The 22,400-nt window shown below is 41.3% G+C and overlaps 1 protein-coding gene across 1 annotated transcript in view; it reads left to right on the top strand.

Annotated features, from left to right (window-relative positions):
• The window catches only part of ANO3 (anoctamin 3), a 397,666-nt gene extending 375,909 nt beyond the window's left edge, over positions 1–21,757 (top strand). The window contains exons 18-25 of the mRNA XM_030200697.1: positions 1,438–1,495; positions 4,007–4,104; positions 7,642–7,787; positions 8,486–8,638; positions 11,564–11,711; positions 16,371–16,451; positions 21,264–21,369; positions 21,575–21,757. Of these exons, the coding sequence (XP_030056557.1) occupies positions 1,438–1,495; positions 4,007–4,104; positions 7,642–7,787; positions 8,486–8,638; positions 11,564–11,711; positions 16,371–16,451; positions 21,264–21,369; positions 21,575–21,757 (973 nt within the window). The remainder of the gene's footprint in view (positions 1–1,437; positions 1,496–4,006; positions 4,105–7,641; positions 7,788–8,485; positions 8,639–11,563; positions 11,712–16,370; positions 16,452–21,263; positions 21,370–21,574) is intronic.
• Positions 21,758–22,400: the final 643 nt, after the last annotated feature.

The raw sequence follows: 22,400 nt of genomic DNA, 5'->3' as shown, positions 1-22,400 counted from the left end.
GGGTGCAGTGGACTTCAGGCAGGTGGACCCAGGCCCACCCCCCCCCCTACCTGTTACAATTGTGCTGCTTAATGCTTAGTCGTCCAACCCCCCCGAACCCACTGTACCCACATGTAGGTGCCCCCCTTCACTCCTTAGGGCTATAGTAATGGTGTAGACTTGTGGGCAGTGGGTTTTGAGGGGGATTTGGGGGGCTCTACACACAAGGGAAGGGTGCTATGCACCTGGGAGCTCTTTTACCTTTTGTTCTGTTTTTGTAAAAGTGCCCCCTAGGGTGCCTGGTTGGTGTCCTGGCATGTTAGGGGGACCAGTGCACTACGACTCCTGGCCCCTCCCACGAACAAATGCCTTGGATTTATTCGTTTTTGAGCTGGGCGATTTCATTGTCCATTATCGCTGAAAAGCAAAAACGCCCAGCTCATAACTTGGCGAATAAAACATGGACGTCTAATTTTTTCGAAAATACGCTTGGGTCCGCCCCTTCACGGACCCGTTCTCGGAGATAAACGCCCATGGAGATAGGCGTTTCTGTTCAATTATGCCCCTCCATGCCATACTTTGTATTGTTATTTGAATGTTTTTACTGCTGTAATTGTCTATTGCTCATGTTTGATTTATTCTTACTATACACACTGCCTTGAGTGAATTCCTTCAAAAAGGCGTTAAATAAATCTGCATGAATGAATAAATAAATAAATAATGCAATGGAAAAAGCATGAGTTATTTAATTAATGCATGTAGTTTTGTTTCCATTGAGAAGAGATGTTCCTGGAGATGTGTTTAGGTCAAGAAAAGAGAAGTGCACACGTATGACACTTTCACATCTTTGCATGTACTTTTTCAGCAAAATTCAGATGCTGTTACAATCAGGGACAATGTCTGCGTGTACTCTGCACCTTCAGCAGGTTTCAAGGTGGAAGTATGAGAATTAGTGTAAAGCCTGCTAGTAAAATGTACACAAGATGCGTAGGCCAATGTAGGCAGCCGAAAAACTGCTCCTATAAATCAAAGGTGATAAACTGGTTATTGAAAATCAGGTTGAGTTTTCAATAGCTAGAAAATTCTGCTAAAGATTCATCTGCTTCAGAAGCTCAATATGCCTTATCATCCAAAGGTTTTTTTCCCAAGCTGTATGTATGATAGAAGCCACGAAACTTAAAGGTGTCTAAAACCTGAATTTAAATTAGTACTCAGGTCTCATAATCAATAATAATGAAAATGAACATGCAGTGTTAAGACCATCTTTGCTTTTGGAATTATTCATAGCTTGTCACTACTGTGACAATCTTTAGTATCAATTGAATACATTAATACAGATCTAATGTGTTACTGAAGAGGAAAAGACGATGTCATTAGTAACACCAACTTATGCATTACTTATACAGCACCAAAGCAGGTTCAGAACTAAAGAACTGTGTGTCGCATTATCATTTACAGGTTTGCAGGGCGTCCAGGGAAATACAACAGACTCTTTGAAAGATGGAGACTGGAAGAGGTAAACCATTTGAACTATCATCTAAGCATATACTTTATCCATGTCTGATTGCTGTTGGGTTTGCAGTAGAAAGCAAAATTGTTCCCATTTCAGGCCCAGCATAGTGTATAATATGTTTACTGCATGAAATACACAGTGCAGGGCTTCCCAGACTACTCCTGGTTAACACTATAACCAGCCAGATTTCCAGAATATCCATAATGAATTTGCATGAGATAAAAGGCATTCACATGCATAGCTTTGAAACCTGGGGTTGATATTCAGCATGAGTAAACAGGGTAAAAGTGGTTCCTAACCCAGTTAACTCACACTGGCTGAGTGCAGGGAAGATATTCAGCATCACATAAGTAGAGAGTGCCAGGTAGTGCCAGAGTGGTTTGGGAGTAGAGCAAACTCGGAGCTGGAAGTTATCTTGGCACTGTTGACATTCCTTACCAGTGTCTGGATTATAATCTGGCAGTCTCATTGTGCCTGGATATCTATCCACTGAACATCCACTGAATGTCATCAGTGGTGCCTGGATAACTGCTGACAGCCATTGAAGACCTGAACATTCGGTTTTGGTAGCTGGATATGGCGTGTCACAGAGTATCGGGGTCTAAGGGGTCCTTTGACTAAGGTGCGCTGAAAAATGGCCTGTGGTAGTGTAGGCGCATGTTTTGGCCATGCGCAGATCCATTTTTCAGCGCGCCTGCAAAAAATGCCTTTTTTAAAATTTTTGCCAAAAATGGACGTGCGACAAAATCAAAATTGGCATGCGTCCATTTTGGATCTGAGACCTTACTGCAAACCATTGACCTAATGGTAAAGTCTCACGCAGTAGCGGTAATGACCTACGTGGGTCAAATGCCACTTGGTGCGCATAGCAGATGCATGCCAGAGAATAACAATTATTTTTCAGATGCGCGTATTGGTTGCACGCCAAAAATGAAATTACCATACGAGCCACGCGGTAGTCAGGCGGTAACTCCATTTTGGTGCACATTGGGCGCGCATAGATGCTTACGCAGCTTAGTAAAAGGGCCCGTCAATCAACCTGTGGCACCCAGCATTAATAAAACATTGACCACTAAGGGCTGGATAGTAACTGGCTGACTGCCTGAGAGGTCACGAGGACAGGTGGGGAAGTCCCGCTGTACAAGGTGGTACAAAGAGAGTTGTAAATTAAACTGTCGGCGGAAACTGAGTGATGGCAAAGTTAATACAGATGAGACTTAAATTCTCTGGAAGTACCATGTTACATGATGTGCCAAAGTCACAATCTGACTGACCTGGTTACCATATCACAGGATTGCAACTCAGATGGTTTATAAAGTACTGATCAGAAATGATAAGCACAGGGAGAGGCAAGTTGTTTCTGGTGGGGAGAATGTGTAAATGGATAATACCTGCATTCACACTTAGTGTTTGTGGTATTTTGATATAATATTGTATGTGAGCTCTTTTATTCATATATTCCTTTATGAATTTGTAAGATTTGGATCAGGTGCTACATTTTTTCTCACCATTTCAACAGCTCAGCTAACAGGATGCAGTAAGGCTTTACTGCTGATAGACATGAGAGGGTCACTATTTAAAAGCACCTACTCAAATGGCAGCACCTGCTCTCTGGATAAGTGCCACTGGCCAGGCCTATCTGTTGATATTCAGAGGTACTATCAAAATCATTAATGCCTGCTTCAGGTAGTGTCAGGACAGAGCATGGGAGGGGCATGGGCAGCCTTCGATTGCTTCTCTATTCAGATACTGATGCTGAATATTCAGATTTTTTTAAAAATATTGTGACCAGCATTTTAAAACATCAGCATTGGTAGCTCATTATCAGGCCAGAGGCTCTTAGTGCAGGAAATGTTGTGGGAGGTGTTAGGTAGAGGGGGGAGAGAGACCGAGGTGAATGGAGGTGGGGGGGGGGGGGGGTAAGGAGAAAGAAAGGAGGCAGAAGTAAAAAGAGGATTTATCAACAGAGAGAATCTGAAATTTCTGGAGTAAATTATGTGGATGTAGATTTGCAATGAAAAAACGTGAAATCACAACTATGGTAAATTGTAATAATTATGAAAATAATATGATTTGAATAATTTGTGAAAATCTGTCTGACTGACAGATGAAGGAACCTGTGCGGAGTGCCAGATTGAACTCTGGCCTCCTTGTTGGGCAGATTCAATGGACAATGCAGGTCTTTATTTGCCGATAAGTGTTATGTTATTATGAAATAATCATGCATAGATGGTTCTAGAAAATATAGCACTTCAGGGAACAATCGATTAACAATTTTCCCACGGGAAACCTTTGGTGTGTCATTCTGAATATACCTGTGTCCATTTCTAAAAAGGATTCTGCCTCTTACCTTCTCAGGTGATATGTATCACCTCTATAATACCGGAAAAGATTGAATTGTCCTATTTTGTTGGTCAACAGATCCTCTCCAACAATGATCTAAACGTCTTCTGAAAAATTGAAACATTTTGTTGAGAAACAATAGTTTCTATTTATGTACTTTTACTCCTGCAGTGTCATCCTAGTGGCTGTCTGATTGATCTCTGCTTGCAAATGGGTGTAATAATGGTTTTAAAGCAGATGTGGAATAACTTTATGGAACTTGGCTATCCGTAAGTTTAATGCATTGAAACCTGTTCTACCCTATGAAAAAAAAAAGCATACATAATAATGATCTGTAGGGATGTGCATTCATTTAAAATGACAAAGAGTCATGTTGTTTCATGCCGTTTTTTACTTTAAGTGACAGTAATAAACCCACAATTGAGGGTTGTTTTTCCTATATTATAAACAGTGCATACTCCTCTGAAAGCATGCACACGGTTCACGAATATTGTACAGTGAAATGAGTCTCACTATTTCCAGAAGAGTGTGCACTAATGGCGATATTGCTTCTGAAACAAACGACAACAGCAACAAAATTAAATATATTAAAAATAAATCGAGCAAAACAAAAATTCTCATAAAGGACATAGGAAACTAAGGGCCCTGTTTACTAAGCAGCACTAAGGGCATCCTAGCAGTTTTAGTATGCGCTAAATGCTAAAGACAATATATGGGTGTCTCTAGCATTTAGCGCATGCTAATTTTAGGTGCACGCTAAAAATGCTAGCGCGTCTTAGTAAACAGGGCCCTAAATAAATTTTGGACTGCATACACTAATGAACTTAAGTGATCCTAGCTACCAAAACTAAGGGTCCTTTTACTAAGCTGCAGTAAAATGGGGCCTGTGCTAGCCTCAGCGCATGTTTTTGACTCACACTGAGGCCCCCTTTTACCACAGTGTGTAAAAGGCTGTCAATTTAAAAAAAAAAGAAATGGCAGTGCAGTAAGTAAACCACTTACCATGCAGCCATTTCAGGGTGGAGCACTTACCGCCACCCATAGAGGTGGTGGTAAGGGCACCTGCGCTAACCCGGCGGCAATCGGGCAGCACGTTGCCCTGCCCGATTACCGCCAGGTAAAGACGGTGCTACAAAAATAGAAAATATTTTTGTAGTGCTGGAAATAGCATGCGCTGGGGTGGAACCTACTGCCGGGCTCCTGTGATAGCCCAGCGGTAGTTCCAGATTGGCACGCGGCAAGCCGGTTGCCGGGTGCCAGCCCTTTAGCAGGGCTGCCGAGAGGGGGGGACGGGGGACAAAAGTCCCTGGCGCCACCGCAGTCATGCCCGCCCGCCATCCGTCGCTCCCGGAACTAACCTTAAACGCCTTCTTTCCTTCGCAGCAAGCAGCAGCAGGGCAGGCCACTCCTTCCTTCCATGTCCCGCCCCCACCTGACGTAACGTCCGTGAGGGCGGGGCACGGAAGGAAGGAGAGGTGATGATGATGACGACGACCTTGGGTGGGGGGGGCCCGGGGGCGGCCTTGTCCCGGGCCCGGCTCTATCTCTCGGCGGCCCTGCCCTTTAGTAAAAGGTCCCCTAGTTATTAATCACACAAGCTGGTTTAACAAATGTTCTGGAGTTTTCAGAATCGAGGATTGAATCCCTTGTTCTACCATACTTTTCACTCCCAGGTCATGTTTCTACAGTGTAATACTTACTATTCCGTCACGAACAGAGAGGTATGACCAGTAACTATTGCGTTTCGCTAATTCTTTTAATAATTATTAGTAGGACATGGAATTTGCCCTTCCTGAATTATGTCATGAGCACAATGTAAAGAAAAGTCAATAAACTAAGGAATAGGGTGTTGGTATCATAACACAAACCAACAGCAAACAAGTAAAGACATGATGTTGGTTTCATGCTATGAAAGCCTTTTTTCCTTTCCTTCTTTATTCTGTCAAACTAGCAAGGGGAGATTCTTTCTTAATGACTCACCAAATTACATGTAGTGCTTTAGTAGATGTTAATGGTTTCTGTAGAGCCAGAGCTTCTGGGAATGATCAGTGTCCCAGACAGCGACTAAAATATCACACTCTAAATACAGGAGTGTATTCAAAGCTGTACTGAATAGCATATTTTACTATTCGGCTAAATATGAATAATGAAAAATATTATTTGACCAAATACGAATAACGGGCATTGAACTTTAACATAACCAATAATAAAAGAAGCATCATGAAATCAGAGATCAAGTGATTATTTCAATAGGATTTTGCACAGTAGAGCACGGATTATTCGTATTTGAATTTAAATTATTATTGGGGCCAAATCAAATCAAATACAAATATTCAGTACTGCCCGATTCCAAGCCTTTATGTTTGTAGGTCATCTTGAGGTTTAAAGATTACTGGGTCACGTACTACACCTTGAATCATTAGTTTGCCTTCAAGGTCTCTCTTCGTAGACTGACATCATGGTGTTTACCTGACACTGCCCATAGCATTGTATCTAGATTAAGATTCTTTGTAATTCATGAATGTAGGCTAAACATGCAGGATTATGAGAAGTCAACCGTATCTTGTGTTTACATCTTTGATGTCATCTCTCCTGCAGTGGTGTAGCTATGGGGGGGCCACTGGGGCATGAGCCCCCACCAATTGTCTCTGTTTCATTAAAACGAGCATGCACAGCGCTGAAAACAGGACAGGGTGCCAGGCAATGTGAGACAGTGTGGGACAAACGCTTTAGCAGGCGGGGGTTGGGGACCCCCACAAGCTAAGGTACCTTCCAGCAGTGGTGGGGGGAGAGGTGGCGGCAGCAGCGGAGGGGAACAGATGTGGCGGCGGGAGGGCGGTAGTGTTGAGGCGGGCCAAAATGTAGCCCGCCAACCTTGGGCTCTGCCCTCCCCCTCCCTTCGAGGTCTGGCTACTCCCCTGCTTTCCTGGTATATCATAGATTTAATAGTGGTGTGTTCTGTTATGAGAACTGAGAGTTTGTATCAGCAGTTCCTTATATCTGTCATTCAAAGACTATGGGTGTTTTAGCAAATACCATTCAAAATATGAATCCTCACTAGCCCAAGTCATGATCACTACAGCATGGACACAAATATGTGAAAAGTTTTATTTTTCCCAGAAAGCAATACACTCACTTTCAGCTAAGTGCATCGTATTTCAGACTTAGCTCAGTACTCTAGAGTCCAGACTGAGGGGCCCTTTTACAAAAACGTGCTGAAAAATGGCCTGTGGTAGTGTGGACTCATGTTTCAGGTGTGCGCAGGATCATTTTTCAGCGCACCTGTAAAATGCCCTTTTTAAAATTTTTGCCGAAATTGGACATGCAGCAAAATGAAAATTGCCGTGTGTCCATTTTAGGTCTGGAACCTACCACCAGCCGTTGAGCTAGTGGTAAAGTCTCACGCAGTAACCAGGCGGTAATGGACTACACACATAAAATGCCGATTACTGCCCGCACGCCAAAAAATAAAAATATTTTCTGGTGCGCATAGCAGATGCACGTCAAAAATAAAATTACCACAAGGGCCACGAGGTAGCAGGGCGGTAACTCAAAATTGACATGCATTGGGTGCATATAGGTGCCTACGCGATTTAGTAACAGGGCCCCTGAGAGCTCTACTGAAAACCAGGGAGGGCACTGAAGAGTAGAAGATATTTTCAGGAAGCCAGTTCATCCTCCATGAAGTGAAGAAATCCTTAGGATAAGTGGACCCATTTGTCAACTTTTGAAGTTATGCAATTCAATTACACATTAAGCTATAGGTCATGCAAATTTGAAGGAATACTGTTGTTTCTTTGATTCAGTCTGCTTCAGAATTGGTGGTCACGACAGAAGATTAAGAGAGGTGGTCAGACAGTAGAAAACAAAGTTTCTTTACCTCAGTGGGAAAAGGATTGGAACTTGCAGCCCATGAATGCACATGGATTGATGGACGAGTATTTGGAAATGGGTAAGCGCATTTTCTCATGCGGCTTTTTATCACACATACGGACAGATAATCTGTAATTGAACTGAAAACATATGTGTAAAAACAGTTTCATAAATATATATTTAGGTCTCTATTCTGCATTTGCATAAATGGCCAGATATCTGTAGGCATTCAAGAGTAAATTGTAGAATCTTTATTATAGGCACATTAATTCTGGATCTCATTGCTTTTGATATTAAGCCAACTAGGGGGAAGTTATCAAGCTGCTTTAGGGCTCTAAGTTATGTTATTTTCCCTTTAACTCATGTTAGAAGGCACTAACTAGACTTACATTACTTTAATGCAGTGATGACTACATCACCCCAGGCTACATAATAATGAGATGCAGACTATGGACTTTTCCTCCAGAATCTTGTCCAAACCTTTTTTAAACCCAGATATAATAACTGCTGTTACCACATCCTCCAGCAATGAATTCTAGTGCTTAACTATTTGTTGAGTGAAAAACTATTTCCTCCTATTTGTTGTAAAAGTATTTTCATGTAACTTCATTGAGTGTCTCGTAGTCTTTGCTGATCAAGGGATGGGGGGAGAGTAGACTTCAGTATTCTCTTTTGTAGAGAAAAGAAACAATCTGTAACTTTTCTCCAACAGAGGCAATCTTTAAAGAGAAGGATAAGTTGTAGAATTCAGTTTTGCAATTAATATTTTTTTTCCAGTTATACAGTTCGGCTTTACCACAATCTTTGTGGCAGCCTTTCCACTGGCGCCCCTTCTTGCATTACTAAATAATATCATCGAAATAAGACTGGATGCTTACAAGTTTGTCACACAGTGGAGAAGACCTATGCCTGCGAGAGCTACGGATATTGGTGAGTAATAGCTTAGCACCGGGCAGTTCCACAAGCAGTAGTGAAAAAGAGACGCATTTTCACTTTACAGTCTTGTAGGTTTCCATACATGTGATCTTTCATTGAACTGGATAGTGCTATTCAATAAGATATTACCTTAAAAAGCAATAATTTCTCTGAGGGTAATTTTGTAAGAAGATTTCATGTGTGCCTGTCTAAAATTACCCCAGGAAATAATAGTCATATGCATTTGTACCTGCTCTGAAGAAAGCGTAATTATTTGCATATATGTGCCTTTACCAATTAGTGCATATGCATATATTTTATCAGATATGCACAAAACAACAGGGGTGAAAGTGGAGAAAAATCCAAATGACCAAGGCAAACGATGAGTTAAGAGCGTCCAAAGAGTAGACTGCTTTCCATGGCATGCAATGTATTGTGATCCAGTATTTTTATGGTTTTTATACTCTCTGTGATGCTGATTTATCTGAGCCATATTGACCCCTGAAGAAGGCTTGTTGCCGAAACACAGCCCGTGTAGGGTCTTTTGAGTCAGTTTACTTTGGTGAATACATTTTTTGGACGCTCTAACTCTTTGTTTGCCTTGGTCATTTGGAATTTTCTCCACTTTCACCTCTGTTGTTTTATGCTTGCTTCTCTTGTGGAAGTTGTGGATCCCTTTTCATTTTATCAGACATGCACATGCCTACCAGTCCTGTCCCTGTTCCACCTCTTCTGTGTCCCCAGGACATTTTGTGTATCGTATCAAAGGGGACTGCTTTGATCTGTTACACCCAGATACCTCAGGCAATATCGTAAGAGTCCTTCTGAGCCCATAAAGTGCTGTTCTATATGCTCAACTCCTCTCTCAAATTACCCTGTATAGTTATACCCCCAAATATTCAAAAGCATTTAACCAGCCAGGATAGGCACCTGACCAGTTATATGCCTCATAACCGGCTATCTGCCAATTTTTAGCTCCACTTTAGTGGCTATATTTGGCCGTGTGAATACACGGAATATCTTGGCTGGTTATATTCAAACCAGCCAAAAATAAACCAGATTTTCAATGCCAGTGGAGTATTGTGTTCAGTTCTGAAGACTGTATCTTGCTAAAGATGTAAAAAAGACTGTAAGTAGTGCAAAGAAAAGCTACAAAAATGGTATGCAATTTGAGTTGCAAACCGTACGAGGAGAGACTTGCCGACCTGAACATGTATACCTTGGAGGAAAGGAGGAACAGGGGTGACATGATACAGAAATTCAAATATTTGAAAGGTCCACAAACAAACCTTTTCCAGAGACAGGAAGGCGGTAGAATTAGAGGACATGAATTGAGGTTGAAGGGGGGCAGACTCGGGAGTAATGTCAGGAAGAAATTTTTTCACAGAAAGTGTGGTGGATACATGGAATGCCCTCCCGCGGGATGTGGTGGAGATGAAAATGGTAATGGAATTCAATCATGCGTTGGATATACACAATTGAATCCTGGTTAGAAGGAATGGATCCATGGAATCTTAGCGGTGATTGGGTGGCAAGACCGGTAATTGGGAAACAAAACCAATGCTGGGAAGACTTCTATGGTCTGTGCCCTGATCGTGATTGAATAGATATGGATGGGCTGGAGTGTAAATTTTAAGGGGCTTCAACATTAGTTTCAGAACTTTTAATACAAGAACAGTGCTAGGCAGACTTCTACAGTCTGTGCCCTGAGAATGGCAAGGACAAATTAAACTCGGGTATACATATAAAGCATCGCATACCTTGTAAAATGAGTTTATCTTGTTGGGCAGACTGGATGGACCATTCAGGTCTTTATCTGCTGTCATTTACTATGTTACTCTTTGGGGTTCTACATGGAATGTTGCTACTAATTGGGATTCCAGAATCTTGTAACTCTTTAGGATTCCAGAATCTTCAGAACTTTTAGTGCAAGAACAGTGCTGGGCAGACTTCTACGGTCTGTGCCCTGAGAGTGGCAAGGACAAATTAAACTCAGGTATACATATAAACTATCGCATACCATGCAAAATGAGTTTATTTTGTTGGGCAGACTGGATGGACCATACAGGTCTTTATCTGCTGTCATTTACTATGTTACTATGATCACTAGAAACAGCCCAGCATTGAATATCTGGGTTTAGCTCTGACTGGAGAGCTTATGATCTAAGGGGTAAATATTTAGTGATGAGCATTTTTGTACCTGCTGCTGTCTTTAAGCCCTGATATTTGATCCCGGGCCATGACCAGGCACTGGCTTTGAATACCCAGCTTGCTATTTCTTACACAGCTAACGGCGATAATCAGCACTTAACCACCTAAGCGACACCGCATAAATATAGGACTGTGTTTTATGCAGTCTGATTTGGCCACTTAACTTTGATAGTACTTAACCACGTAAGTGCCAACTCCGCTCCCGGACCACCCACAAAATCGCCATCTTTCAATTTAGCGGTTAGCATTGATATTCAGTGAAACTAACCAATTAAGTGTCACCAAATAGCAGCAAATAGCTCTACATAAGCAATTTAACCAGCCAGGAGTCTCTCCTGGCTACTTAAATCACTTTGAACACAGGGCCCTAAATTTATACCTGAACCACAGGGTTAAGTAATTTCTGAAGATCAAAAGAAGCGGCCAGGAGCCTCTCCTGGTCACCTAAATCACTTGAATATAGGGTCCTAAATTTATACCTGAGCCAATGAAGGGTTAAGTAATTTCTGAAGATCAAAAGAAGCAGCGGTGAGATTTGAACCCTGGCTTCCCTAGCTCTGAGCCCATTGCTCTGACTGTGACACTGTTCCTCAACTCAGGAGTAGCCCTACACTGTTAGAAGTCTTTCAAGTAGCAGCAGTGCAATGACTATAAGGTAAAAGGAAACTGATGATCCATTTCTTATTCTCATGAGACCCGTCCTTTTCTTTTGCCTCTTTGTCTCACTAGGTATTTGGTATGGAATACTGGAAGGAATTGGAGTGCTGGCTGTAATTACCAATGCCTTTGTTATCGCTATCACTTCAGACTACATCCCACGCTTTGTATACGCATTCAAATATGGACCTTGCATAGATGAAGGATATCGACAGGAAAAGTAATGTTTGCATTTTACACCTTCTACACTTCCTTATATTCAAGTGCCCGTTTATCACCAGTAAACTCTCTGTACATTCTCTGTGTATATTTTCGGATTTCGCCAGTGATACTTGTTTGATCTTGTTGTGAAGATGTAGCGCCCTCTAGTGGTAAGAGAAGGTTGAAGGTTTTTTTATTTTTTTCATTATGGGCTCAGTTCATCCAAGTTGAGACCAGAAGGGAAACTATGGTGAATAGTTATTTGGGAAGGTGATGGGTTTTAAAACATTGCTATTCAGAGCTAGAGTGGGAACCATGCAAGAAAGCTGAATAGCAAAGATTTGGGCGATATGGCATGAAACATGAAGTATTTCAGGCCTGTACTACTCTGACTGAAGAAGCGCATTAACTACCTCATTTTCTGATCCCCAAGCTCGGGTGATATCAGCTCACTTTAGAGAACGGTGAAGATATTGCACTAGGCATGCTCAGATCATGATCACACAGTCCAAGGGCAAGAAACCAAAACCGCCTGTCCACATATCCATTTCCACATCACCTCATTTCTACATACTCTGAAACATGAACGTACTCTGGCTCCTTAGGAAGCAATGGAGAAAAAACACAGCAAACATGATGAGCTTTTGGTCTTTATAATCAGATAAGAACAAAGAGAGGGTTAACAAAGCACAAAACAAAATCCAGACAACAAAAAAAAGTGCCAGGGGCCTTCACAAGTGGGACAAAACTTGAAGTACACAGAATGCTAAGATCCTGGGCAGAGTGCACATGCTGTTTTGTTCAGAATTCATTTGTCAACAAGATTTTAAATTTAGCTACGAACGGGAAAACCTATTTTAGACACTTCTGATTGGATGACCCCTGAGGCAGGCGTTTTGATGCCGAAACACGGCCCATGTTGGGTCAATAGTGCAAGTTTTATTCAACAGGATATATGACATTTCAATTAAAAGTTTTTGTCCCGCCTGTGAAAGCCCCTATTAATTCTTTTTTTTGTTGTCTGGTCTTTAAAACATGTATACAAACTCCATTTCAACTATCAGTGAATATGAATAACTATCTTGGTCATAAATGTGTAATGCCCTACACAGATGGTTAAACGTGTTACTATGAATTTGAGGAAGCAGCTGGCCTTTTTAAGACCGCTGTAAACTCTAATATGATTAAATCAGGGCAAAGTACTAGAAGATAAGTAGCAGGATGAAAAGTTGTCCTTTCAGCTTCTACAGAGATGGGCTCAAAGTTTCGATGGAGCACTTGGTGACTTGTAATGACTATCAGGTCAAGCTCCACAGTCAATTATTTTTTTATTTTTTTATTTTTTTTTTGTATATTCAGTGCCACTATCTATTATTAGTAGCCTAGTGGTTAGAGCGCCGGTCTTGTAATCCAGAGGTGGCCGGTTCAAATCCCACTGCTGCTCCTTGTGATCTTGGGCAAGTCACTTAACCCTCCATTGCCTCAGGTACAAACTTAGATTGTGAGCCCTCGTGGGACAAAGAAATATCCACTGTACCTGAATGTAACTCACCTTGAGCTACTACTGAAAAAGGTGTGAACAAAATCTAAATAAATAAATTACGTAGATATCTGGCTATATTCAGCTGCTACCCATAAAGCTATACAAATAGGAGGGTGGAGTTGGATTCTACACACCAAACAAATTATGCAGGACTGTCTGACCAAACCAACAGTCGTGTCAGGTATTCATTCATTCATTCAGTATTTATATACCGCTTAGACCTAAGCAGTTTACAGTTTCATTTTATAGGTGCTAGGTCTGTCCCTAATGGGTTCACAAACTAAGTAGTACATTGTACTACTGTTGTACCTGGGACAACAAAGGGTTAAGTGACTTGCCCAGGGTCACACAGGTATGGTGCTCAAGGCAATAATGAGATGTGAATGTGTGGACTGAAGACCATGTTGCAGCCTTGTTTATCTCATAGGCCCCAGCGTGTTTTTTCATAGATGACCAGAAATGTCATTAGATGATGGCTTTTTCTGATATTTTCCTTGTAAATATTTAATTTTTAGAGAACATGTTATATTTTATCTATCCCAGTCAGTTACAAAGTTTCCAGGATAGTAGACATTCTGCTGAAAATAATTCTGCTTCTGTCTGCCCTCCCCCAGCAACTGAGAACAGGTTTAAGGTGTTTAGGTAACTGTATTAGGTTGTTGCAGTTTTCTTCTGCCCATTGATAATTATTATATTCCTGGAATATTCTCCTTCTTGGGGGTAATAATAGTTATTGTTTGTTGGTGGAAGCTTTTCTTGTTTTCTGTTTCTGTTTCATATACCTTGTTTATTTAAATCAAGATTGTATATCGTCACAGAGGAACCCTGTTATGGAATGAGAAGAGGGGAAACATCAGGGGAGAAGGCAGGAAAAGTCTAGCCATTTTTCCTATCCCCCAGGAAAACAGAAAGAAACTGAGAAAAAGTATCTTTACCTAGGAATTCCTGCTGTCAGAGCTCTGGAAAATACATGGAGCCGGAACAAGCTGAAGCCCAGGGCCAGTCAAAAAACAAAACCCAGGCACACAAGAATTATTGGGATTGTAGTAGCAGGGAGGTTTCCTCACAGATGGACCATTTAGCCATTTAGTCCTCAGTTGTGGGGGGTGGGGGGGGGGAGAGAGAGAGAGAGAGATGGAGAGAAATGGGTGTGGCTGTCACTGTGCACAAAGCCAGCAGTATATTCCAGAGCTGGAAGCACATAGAAGCAGGAGCCCTTGGAAAATGTAAAGCATCCTTCATATTGAAGGGAGAGACTTAAGGAGAAGCCAGGTGCTTCTGCAGAAAAGGGGAAAAGCTGGCAGGTTCACTGTCTTTTGGAGGGCTTAAAGGAAAACCTAATCCCCAGGAAGGTGCACAGAGGCATAGGCAGTGGGAAGTAAGGCACAGCCTGAAGAAGATTGGAACCTAAGAGTAGCTTTAAAGAAAAGTGTTCTGGTTACACAGCAAGAGGGAGGAGTCCTTAAAGGAAGCCAATCCTAGAATGCTACAGAGAAGCTATAGAGCAGAGGAAGCTGTGAAGGTAGCCTTTAGAATGTCTGCTTTTATGCATGGAAAAAGCTAGCAGGAGTTTACACAGAATCATTTTCATGGGTGAGGTTTATCCCTGGTAAGAAGGACAAGAGAATCACTAAGAAATCCTGGGCCAGGAAAGTGGAGAAAAGTTTGTGATTCTAAAATGAGGTTCTTGGAGAGAAGTTAACCCCTGTTACAAGTTTAAACCCAGAGGGAAGGTTATTGAAGAAAGGGGACGGGGGCTTGCACTCTGCCTAGCACATTCATGTTGTACAATTAGCTAAGAAATGTTTAATGCTGTTTATTATGTACATACTTTGTTGTTCAGACTAACGAATGTAGACCGGTCAATATTCAGCACTATTTAACCACTAGGAACAGCTCCTAGCCAGTTAAATACCACTTAGCTGACTAAGCACTAATATTCAGCGTGAGATAGCTGGTTACCTTAGCACTTAGCATATAGCGGATAACCAGGTATATCACGTGATATAACCAACTAGCTACGAATATTCAGCGCTTCGCCAGCTAAGTTTAGAAGCCAAATCAGACCACATAAATATCAGCCCTTACTTTGGACACTAAAAACGTAACTAGCCAACGCTAAATAGTAACTTTACTGGTTAAGTTTAAGCCGGCCAAAAAACCCCATGTATATTCAATGTTAGTCACTGGAAATGGATCGGCTTTGAATATCCAGGCTCAACGCCGCATGTAGCCATCCTGCCTAATAGCATCTTGAGTATTAACCCTTTTGGAAGTTCACCTAAAGAATGTTTGGCTATGTTTGTGGAGGAGTGGCCTAGTGGTTAAAGCACCAGCCTTATAATCCAAAGATGGCCAGTTTAAATCCCACTGCTGCTCCTTGTGATCTTGGGCAAGTCACTTAACTCTCCATTGCCTTAGGTACAAACTTAGATTGTGAGCCCTCCTAGGACAAAGAAATATCCAGTGTACCTGAATGTAACTCACCTTGAGCTACTATTGAAAAAGATGTGTGAAAAAATCTAAATAAATGCTCTTAATTTTCTATAAGGAACTTAGACATTTTCTAAGAGGAATTTGTATTTACCCTTCTTAGCGAGAAGAGGGAAGTTCATACTTTTGAATTAAACTGTATAAAAAAAAGTGACACTTTTGAGAGCATCGTCATTTATTGAGTATTAAGTAACCTTCTGGAGAGATAGGATCTGGGGATGGAAAGAGGGAGGGCCTGCCAATAGAGGAGGGCAGGGTGCAGTGTAAATAGAGCACCTTTTTAGGGCAACACCTCCCTGGCTGATGCTGGCTCCAGTACAGGGAATTGTTGCCCAGGCAGTGGAGGGAACCTGAGAATGAATGCCAGGGCGACCTCTAGCTGTGACAATATATAATTGCATATATAAAAGTAAACACACACATACCAGAATGAAACACGCTCTCTTACTGAAATATGTAGAAAATCTAACCCTTTGTAGACATGACATGGAAAAAGATAAGCATATTTTCCATACCATCTAAGGAAATTAGAAAGTTGATGGTAAAGCCACATTGAACCGAAACTTGTTTTTGGATAAAAGTGGGATACAAGAATGCATTAATAAATAAATAAATAACATGTTCTATTTATCTGTTATCTAGATGTTTACAAGGTTATGTAAACAGCAGCTTATCCGTGTTTGACTTGAGTGAGCTTGGTATGGGTTACTCAGGTTATTGCAGGTATGTATTTCAACATTTATTTTTCTTGACTCTTAACCGACAATTACGTTGAGTTTCTAAAATGACGTGTTTTGATTTGTGTTTCTGAATGTTGTATCTATATAGCACAGGCTTGATCAAATTCAGTCATCCAGGGCCACAAACAGGCCAGGTTTTCAAGATGTCTCCAATGAATATTCATGAGATAGATTTGTATGTCCATTACCTTCACTGAATGGAACTCCTTTTTCAAACATGTTCCTTAGGGAAATCCAAAATATTTGTAGCCTTCAAGTACTGAACTCAGGCAAGCCTAATTTAGCACGAGAATAACTTAATTATGGACATTATGTACATGCTTACATGATAACAAATAGCAAAGATATCTACCAGAGTAATTGTGGTGCTGTAGTCAACAAGGTACATTTCATTGTTGTCCAGTGAATTAGATTAAAGAGTAAATATCCTTCTCTAGACTCAGAAAGATCACTGAGGTATAGTACAGATGTGCATTGATTCATGTTCAGGTTGCCTTTATTTGATTTACCGCTAAAGGAAAACTACTATCAAAGCAGTGTAAAATATGGAAAACAAATCAATAGCATATGAAAAGAACTACAATTATTGATAGGAAAGGCAGAACAACATCAGAATGGAGGAGCTAGGAACTGCTCACAGGAATGTACTGTCATGCTAATCATATTACCATCACCAAAAAAATCCTGCATAAGAACATAAGAATAGCCATACTGGATCAGACCAATTGCCCATTTAGCCCAGTATCCTGTTTCCAACAGTGGCCACCAATCCAGGTCACAATTACCTAGCAGAAACCCAATTAGTATCAACATTCCATGCTACCAATCCCAGGGCAAGCAGTGACTTCCCCACGTCTGTCTTAATAGCAGACTGTGGACTTTTTCTCCAGGAACTTGCCAAACCTTTTCTAAACTCAGAGCTTAACTATTCATTGAGTGAAAAAATATTTCCTCCTATTTCTTTTAAAAGTACTACTACTACTACTAATAATAATAATAATCATTTCTATAGCGCTACTAGATATACGTAGCGCGTTTCCATGTAACTTCATTGAATATTCCCTACTCTTTGTACGTTTTGAAAGAATAAAATATTCTACACCACTCAGGATTTTGTAGACCTCAATTATATCTCCTCAGCTGCCTCTTTTCCAAGCTGAAAAGCCCTACCCTTTTTGGCCTTTCCTCACATGAGAGGAGTTCCATCTTCTTTATCATTTTGGTCACTCTTACTACTACTACTTATCATTTCTATAGCACTACTAGACGTACGCAGCACTGTACACTTGAACATGAAGAGACAGTCCCTGCTCGACAGAGCTTACAATCTAATTAGGACAGACAAACAAGAGATAAGGGAATATTAAAGTGAGTCTGTCCTAACTCTTATCCCTTACATGTCCTGTCTGTCTGTCATAATTAGATTGTAAGCTCTATTGAGCAGGGACTGTCTCTCCATGTTCAAGTGTGAAGCGCTGCGTACGTCCGGTAGCGCTATAGAAATGATAAGTAGTAGTAGTAGTAGGATGATAAAATAAGGGTTCTGAACAAGTGAACAAGGGTTAGGAGTTAAAAGCAGCATCAAAAAGGTGGGCTTTTAGCTTAGATTTGAAGATGTTCCGAGATGGAGCTTGACATACCGGCTCAGGAAGTCTATTCCAGGCATATGGTGCAGCAAGATAAAAAGAACGGAGTCTGGAGTTAGCAGTGGAGGAGAAGGGTGCCGATAAGAGAGATTTACCCAGTGAACGGAGTTCCCTGGGAGGAATGTAGGGAGAGATGAGAGTGGAGAGGTACTGAGGAGCTGCAGAGTGAATGCACTTATAGGTCAATAAGAGGAGTTTGAACTGTATGCGGAAACGTATAGGAAGCCAGTGAAGTGACTTGAGGAGAGGGCTAATATGAGCGTAACGACCCTGGCAGAATATTAGTCGTGCAGCAGAATTTTGAACAGATTGAAGAGGAGAGAGATGGCTAAGTGGGAGACCTGTGAGAAGCAAGTTGCAATAGTCTAAGCGAGAGGTGATAAGAGCATGGATGAGGGTTCTGGTAGTGTGCTCAGAAAGGAAAGGGCAAATTTTGCTGATATTATAGAGAAAGAAATGACAGGTTTTAGCAGTCTGTTGAATATGTGCAGAGAAGGAGAGGGAGGAGTCGAAGATGACCCCAAGGTTACGAGCTGATGAGACAGGAAGGATGAGAGTGTTATCCACAGAAATAGAGAATGGGGGAGGAGGAGAGGTTGGTTTAGGGGGAAAGATAAGAAGCTCAGTCTTGAACCTTTTCTAATTCTGCTATATATTTTTTTTTTTGAGACATGGTGGTCAAAACTGAACATAATACTCAAGGTGAGGTTGCAACATGGAGTGATAAAGAGACATTATATTTACCATCCCTTTCCTATAATTCCTAGCATCCTGTTTATATTTTTGGCCACTGCAACACACTGGGCAAAATATTTTAGTGTATTTTCTACCATGACACCTAGATCTTTTTCTTGGGTGCTAACCCCCAAGGTGGACCCTAGCATTAGGTAACTATAATTTGGATTATTCTTTCAAATGTGCATCACTTTGCATTTCTTCACATTAAATTTCATCTGCCATTTTGATGCCCAGTCTTCTAACTTCATAAGGTCTTCCTGCAATTTTTCACAGTTTGCATGTGTTTCAACAACCTTGAATAATTTTGTGTCATCTGTAAATTTAATCACCTCACTTGTCACTGCGAAATCCAGAACATCTATAAATATGTTAAATAGCATTGGTCCCGGTACTGATCCCTGAGGCACTCCACTATTCACCCTCCTCCATTGAGAAATGACTATTTAAGCCTACCCTCTGTTTTCTATCCAATAACCAATTCTTAATCCACACCAGAACCGTGTCTCTTATCCCATGACTCCTTAATTTTCTCATGAGTCTCTCATGAAGAACTTTGTCAAAATCTGTCTGAAAATCTAGATACACAATATCGACCAGCTCACCTTTATTGGCATGTTTATTCACATGACATGATGCGAATTGGTGAGGCAATACTTTCCTTGGTTGAAACCATGCTGACTCTGTCCCACCAAACCATGTTTGTCTGCGTGTTCCACAGTTTTATTCTTTATAATAGTTTCCACTATTTTACCCGGCATTGACATCATGCTTATTGGTCTCTAATTTCCCAGATCACCCCGGGAACCTTTTTTACAAATTGGCATTACATTAGCCACTTACTAGCACTAATTCAGCATTGCCATCCTATGCTCTATTGCGCCTCCCATTGGAAGCTTGTTTGCTCAACGCTGCGTAACCCTAGTAGTGCTTTAGAAATGTTAAGTAGTAGTAGTAGTCTTTGTGATGTATTTGCTTTATTGTTCAGATATTTTGACTGCTATTTTTGTATGGTATGTTTTTTTTTTTCTTTGTTCTGCATTATGTAAGGATTTTGTAGACATACTATAAGTGAGTACCTCTGTTTAGGCACTCCAGTGTTGGGTGGTGAGCGCCTACTTTATAATGGTATCTGGGATCCTGGATTCCATTATAAAATACTAGCATAAGCCAGCACCAGCGCTCCTGCAGTTATACCAGCCATAGATCTGTGTAACTTCAGCAAGAATGCACGTAACTGGCAGCATTTAATAAGCTATGTGCATAATTGGTAACCAGGCCCATTCTGCACCCCTGTGTGTCACCCTTGCATTTACACACTATGGACTGGATTCAGTAAATAGCACTGAACGGTATTATATAACAGGTGTTCCAAGATGGCCGCCATTTATAGAATAGCAAGAAGCACCGAGATTCGCACTCAACTTTGGAGAGAGGAGTTACACCAACTAGTGTAAATCCCAGTGCATGAGTTGGACGCGGATTCACACTATTTTATAACACTGTGCACATCATAAGGAAATGCCGCCACCCCACCCCTGTCCCTCCCATCATTTCACCCTTTTGCGGATCCATGCAGAAGTACTTAGGTGCTATTCTATACATGGGCATATAAGTGTGTGTGTTCACATGGATCTGGCATTTCTGCCCCATTTCAGCATCTTGCATCCATTAGAACGCTTTTCCGCATTGAAATAGTACCTCATGTTTGGCGCCATGTATAGAATTTCCTCCCTTTGTTACTGATATACACCTTACAGTACAGCACTTAGGGACACTTTTACTAAGATGTGTAGGTGCCTACGCGTATACAACGCATGTCAAATTAGAACTACCATCTGGCTACTGCTTGCCCCAGGCGGTAATTCTAATTTTGACGTGCGTCCAAAATGTACGGCAGAAAATAATTTCTATTTTCAACCACGTGGCGCTAACCAGGCGGTAATCGGTAGTGTACACAAGCTGATGATTGCCGCCCAGTTAACGCGCGAAACCTTACCGCAAGTCAATGGGTGGCTATAAGGTCTCAGGCCCAAAATGGATGCGCGCTGATTTTTATTTTGCTGTATATCCATTTTTGGCAAAAAAAGGCCTTTTTTGCAGGCGCACTGAAAAATTGGCCTGTAGTCATCCAATACACATGCCTACACCAGTGCAGGCCATTTTTCGGTGCACCTTAGTAAACAGGCCCCCTAGACGTCCTGCTAGCATTTGTGTGCTTAACCTATGAAAATGCAAGTAGTCTGTAATTTGATGTATGTGCAGTATAAATGTCATAGAATTGCCCTTCACGTGCTTAAATAACTAAATAATACTCTTTTGCAGGAACAAATGCATTTAAAGCTTAGTTTTCAGAGCCTGATCTGTGCATCAGCTAATGTCTCACATCTTTTTCACTTTTCATTTCATTACAGATATAGAGACTACAGAGCACCTCCCTGGGCTTCAAGACCTTATGAGTTCACCCTGCAGTTTTGGCACGTTCTAGCTGCAAGACTGGCTTTCATTATAGTATTTGAGGTAAGACCTATGAGCTTAACACAGAGGATCCTCGGAAAAGGCATTTATTTGTGCAAAACAAATATTGCAAAGAGTCTTACAGCTTGAGTGGAAGAGCAATAACATGACTTACTTAAAGCACGTTTTCTCTCTCTCTCTCTCTCTCTCTCTCTCTCTCTCTCTCTCTCTCTCTCTCTCTCTCTCTAACTCTCTCTCTCATTTTCAGCACCTTGTGTTTGGAATAAAATCATTTATTGCCTACCTGATCCCAGATATGCCCAAAGACTTATGCGACAGGATGAGAAGAGAGAAGTACTTAGTGCAGGAGATGATGTATGAAGCAGAACTGGAGCACTTGCAAAAAGAGCGGAAAAAGACCGGAAGGCAGTATCACCACGAATGGCCTTAGCTCATACTTACCGCCTGCCGTACACGAGAAGAAAACTGTTGGAGCAACTTCCGTGAAATCTACCCTTCATCGTGAAAGGGAAGGGGTTAGAAGGAATACCCTTACTCATCACTGATCTGCTACAGAATTGCAATGGCTGGAAATAAGCAAGCTGCTTTCACTGCTCCATCAAAACGTGATGTTTCACCGACTGAAGGGAGGTGCAGATAGACATGTTCACATCGCTGACAGGAGGATGAGCTTTCCATGCTAGTCCTTTATGCTGAAGCTTTATTTGGGTCAACTGAATTTTCATGCTAAAGAAAGTGTGAATTAAAGTCACCGTGGCCTTTCTGTCCATCAGTAAACTGATGGCAATCAGCTTTCACATTTGCTATACATGTGTGGTATAGTTAACCCTGTGCTGTCTGCAGGGATGTCTACCAATCTGTTTCCATCGGGAGCAAATGTGCTGTCTAACTCAAACTATGCAGTTCAAGCATCACACATCACATTCCATTTGTCTTTACCTTTCAGACCAAAAGAACTGAAATGCAAAGGAAAAAAAAAACACTTATGATTCTGATAAATTACATTTCATTTCATACAGGTTTTTGGATACATGTGGCTATAAAATATAGTTCTGTATGCAAACAGTTGAAGA

Source organism: Microcaecilia unicolor, chromosome 4 (assembly GCF_901765095.1).
Source record: "Microcaecilia unicolor chromosome 4, aMicUni1.1, whole genome shotgun sequence".
Classification (NCBI taxonomy): Eukaryota; Metazoa; Chordata; class Amphibia; order Gymnophiona; family Siphonopidae; genus Microcaecilia; species Microcaecilia unicolor.
The sequence above is the reverse complement of the archived record's forward strand: the minus strand, read 5'-3'. Positions and strand labels throughout refer to the sequence as shown.